This window comes from Lissotriton vulgaris, chromosome 11 (genome assembly GCF_964263255.1).
Source record: "Lissotriton vulgaris chromosome 11, aLisVul1.2, whole genome shotgun sequence".
Classification (NCBI taxonomy): Eukaryota; Metazoa; Chordata; class Amphibia; order Caudata; family Salamandridae; genus Lissotriton; species Lissotriton vulgaris.
Window position 1 is genome coordinate 345,607,059 of NC_141699.1, and position 4,199 is coordinate 345,611,257.

General features: G+C 37.8%; 1 protein-coding gene across 1 annotated transcript; it reads left to right on the forward strand.

The window, feature by feature from the left end:
• Nucleotides 1-3,558: 3,558 nt before the first annotated feature.
• On the forward strand, nt 3,559-3,900 carry LOC147679741 (cysteine-rich transmembrane module-containing protein 1-like). The gene has a single exon (XM_086944748.1). The coding sequence runs from the start codon at nt 3,559-3,561 to the stop codon at nt 3,898-3,900; it is 342 nt and encodes a 113-aa protein (XP_086800874.1).
• The last annotated feature ends 299 nt before the right edge of the window (nt 3,901-4,199 follow it).

Below are 4,199 nucleotides of genomic sequence, written 5' to 3' on the forward strand. Positions count from 1 at the left end.
ATTTTAAATCAGTATGAATACAATTTTTTAAGATCTGGACACCCCAGAATTCCTTCATTCTATCTATATGGATTCTCCAACTGCAATACAGATCACTGTGTGTATTTGTTGTCTTGCCCATGTTCCCTAATGTATGTAGGCACTACTATCTTGCAAAAACCACAATTGATGGACAGAATGCAGAACAATGTCATACATTACTACTATCTTCCCACTGAAGAAGCGCATATTGGAACATCAGAGCACATTTAGGAATCATGATTTCAGTTATTCAGTAGCAAGACGTTTTTATGATCAACACAAAAGTGATCCAGGGTTGCTGAATTACTTTGCAGTAGACAGGGTTTCCAACAATGTAAGAGGAAGAAACAGGGTGATTAATCATTTGGAATCTAGATATATCCTAGACCTTCATATAAAATGTCATGCTGGTTTGAACAGAGTTGAGGACATGGAAATTCATTTAGGTTGACTACAAATAATTTGATGTGACATTGTGAGGCAGGAATGAATGTGCTTCCCTACAAACAATGTGACTGGTTATAAGACCCTTTTCTTGGATTTTATGAATTAAAGAGATTGTCTCCCATGTGTAGCTTCCCCCACCAGATTTATGTTTATTTATTGATATTTTGTATATGGGTATCTATATATATAAAAACGAAAGTATGCCTGTTTGTCCTTTATGCATTACTACACCATTCATCCGATCGGCATGAAACTTTGGGAAGTTGTTAAGTACACTCCTGCGAAGGTTTCTGGCAAAAAAGAAAAATTTGTTAAAAGTTGTTGAGTACACTTCCACGAAGGTTTCTGGCAAAATAAAAAATAAATTAAAAAATGTGTTAAATATCGGCCCCCCCGACCCCCCCCAGGGCCCTCTTAATCTTTCCAATACTGAACGTTTACAGTTTCCGGTGCAACTCGCTTTTGCAGTGACCATCAACAAAGCACAAGGACAATCGCTGCAAGTGTGTGGACTAGATTTGGAGAATCCGTGCTTCTCACATGGCAACTGTATGTGGCCAGCTCACGCGTCGGAAAACCTTCTGATTTATTCGTGTACGCACCAGACGGAAAAACAAAAAATACCGTGTATCCACAAGCACTCGAATAAATAAACAGAATTAAAACAACACTTTACAATATTTTCCATATTAAAATGAATAAGTTTCAATAAAAATGACACAATGCAAATTAAAAGTTATCATAACAAGCTTCCTTAAATTTCCTTTCTTCTGAGATCGCAGCAACGCGCGACGGGTAAGCTAGTTTATGATAAAAATATAAATTATGGTACAATTTGATGTATATAATGAGTATTTATGCTCTGGTATTTGGAATTTTTCCTACACAGTTGAATATCTCTATATATATATATGTGGTTGTGCCTATTTATTCTTGTTTATAAGTATGGTTGTACCTTTAGATAATTTATTGGATATAGATTTATGTATGCATCTGAATTTATTCATATGTATTTATATTTATCTATATACTGTGGGGGGGGGGTGAAAGGGAGAGTTGTTATCAGGGTGCCTTGAAGGGATATCTAGAAGATTTGTACATCAATAGATGAATGTATCAGACAGTATCAAATATGGGCACTGGCCCAAGATCAAGTTTCTTCGCTGACCTCTGATTTCCCATGTCAAAGTACCATGCACAATGAATTTAACATAATTGCATGTATACATATATTTAGGAAAGAGTTAAAAAAACTTTTTGTTTAAAAATAAAACAATAAACAAAAAAATATATAAGGTAATCTAACCCCAAGAAATTGACCTGTGGAATATAAATCATGGCTGTGAGTAAAGGGTGAAGATAAATACGAAAGTATGGTATCCATATCCATGATGGGGAATTTTAAAGATCGCTTTTGCCATTGGTCTGTGTAACTTTGAGAAAGGCTGGAATCATCTGAAACACGTCAGGACGGACATGCTGCAATAAAGTACTTAAAATTCTATACCTTGTCTGCAGTGCCCACTTTTTCTCTTGTCTGGCGAAAGAAATTTTTGGCAATACATTAATCTATCTATCTATATATATATATATCTATCTATATATATATATATATATATATATATATATATATATATATATATATATATATATACATATATATATATATATATATATCTATTATCTATCTAGATATATAGATATAGATATAGATATATATACACACATACACACACACACACACATATATATATATATATATATATATATATATATATATATATATATATATATATATATATATATATATATATATATATATATATATATATATATATATATGATGTTGGCACTGACTGTTATGCACACATGGAGGAAACAATCTCCAAAGTGCAACACTAAGAACAAGATAGAAGGCAGGCCTCCTAGCTGAGCAGTCTGAGAACCCAGAGAAGAACCCCAGCATTGCATCCCAGAATCTGAGGGACAGACATCTGAGACTAGTTCATCCATCTGTCTACATCTCTCATCAAAAAACCCTTTTCTCTTGGATGTAACCCTTCAACACTAATTTATTCAAAGTTGTGTGTTGAGGGGGGCTCTTTTCGCTGGCAAATCAGGTGAGTGGACCCTCACATTTTTGGCTCATTACTGCTCTACCTATACCTTAACTGGCTGCAATGTTTTAAGACAATTAAAAACAAGCATTGGTAATTGCATTAGGTTTCGCCACTGCGGTTAATAAGAAGCTGTTTTATGTTTTAATTTGTAGCTTACTGAGTAGTTGTACAATTTAAGTTACAGAAAGTCTGTTAAAGTGTTATGACTTGTTTATGTACAAAAAGGCAGTACATTGTGCTGTTACTAGGGGTATAGTGCCAGTAAGTAATAGCAAAAATGTTAAAAATGAAATGAAACAGACTTAATTGATATAATTGTAATATTATGTATTTAGAGGAGTTCTGACAACTTTGGGCCCAGTTCCATGGCCCCTGCTGCACCATTCAAATAATGCCAGAGTGCTCGCAAGATAACTATCAGTGACTGCCTGTTTAGTAGTAAACTATTGCAATATTTGGCGTTTAGAGGAGTTCCTACTGCTTTGGTCCCCGGTGTCACTGCACCTGCTGCACCATTGAAATCATGACCCTGCTGCCTGCAAGGTAACTACACTTGTGACTGCTTATTTAGTAGTTAATATAGCAATATTTGGTGTTTAGAGGAGTTCTGACAACTTTTGGCTCGGTTCCACTGCACCTGCAGCAACATTGAGACAATGGTCCAAGGGCCCCTAGGAAGAGTGTGTCAGAAGGACCCTGGCTTCTACCTCGCCTTCATCTCGTGTCGTGTCCCAGAGATCCCTGGCACTCCAAGGCTCTCGCACGCAGCCTCAGCGCCTCCCTGGTTACGCGTGATCAGGTGACGTTGGAACCTCGGAGTCTGTGACGTCAGCGCCTGCTGATTCCGAAGACAGCTGCATCGGGCTTCATTGAGCAGAATGTCTGGAGCTGGGAAGGAGCAGCAGCAGCCATAGGAGCCAAAGAGAAAAAAAAGAACCTGCTGTCTGGGTGAAAACAGTTTTAATTCCCCATGAGCTACAGAAATCCACCGCCTTATACGGGTCCTGGCCCATCTGCACCATACCCGCCATATACAAACCAGCCAGGTGGTCCAGTCCCTAATGCATACCCTGGTTACCCACCTGGACAAGGGGGACCTGGTTATCCTCCAGGACCTGGCTACGGAGGTCAGCCGAACTATCAAGGATATCCTCAATACGGTTATCCTCCAGGACCAGGGTATGGACAGCCTCCCAAAAACACAGTATATGTTGTAGAAGAGCGCAGAAGAGATGACGCCGCAGGAGCAGCCTGTCTAACCGCCTGCTGGACAGCGGTCTGTTGCTGCTGCCTCTGTGACATCATAACATAAGTACTGACCGAGCCCTGCACGCCAATACCTCGTAAATCTACAGCCCTATGCATCCAGATCTGATTTTGTTAACGTTGTCTTTCTACTACTGTTAATTAGAGCTTTTTGTCAAGACAACATTACTTGTATTGGTTATCTTTAAATGTGTGATGATACATGCCTCTCCTAATTGGGGCCATCACTTTTTTAAAGTATGTTTCATAACTTTATGTTGTAAGAGAATAGGCTGAATAATTTATGATGAAAGGTTTCTGAAGAAAAAAAGTCTTTATCCTTCTAATGTACTTTCTTAAACTTAA

Bases quoted from the DNA above. Each gene is read 5' to 3' on its own strand.
- LOC147679741 (XM_086944748.1), top strand. From the start codon at position 3,559: ATGAGCTACAGAAATCCACCGCCTTATACGGGTCCTGGCCCATCTGCA.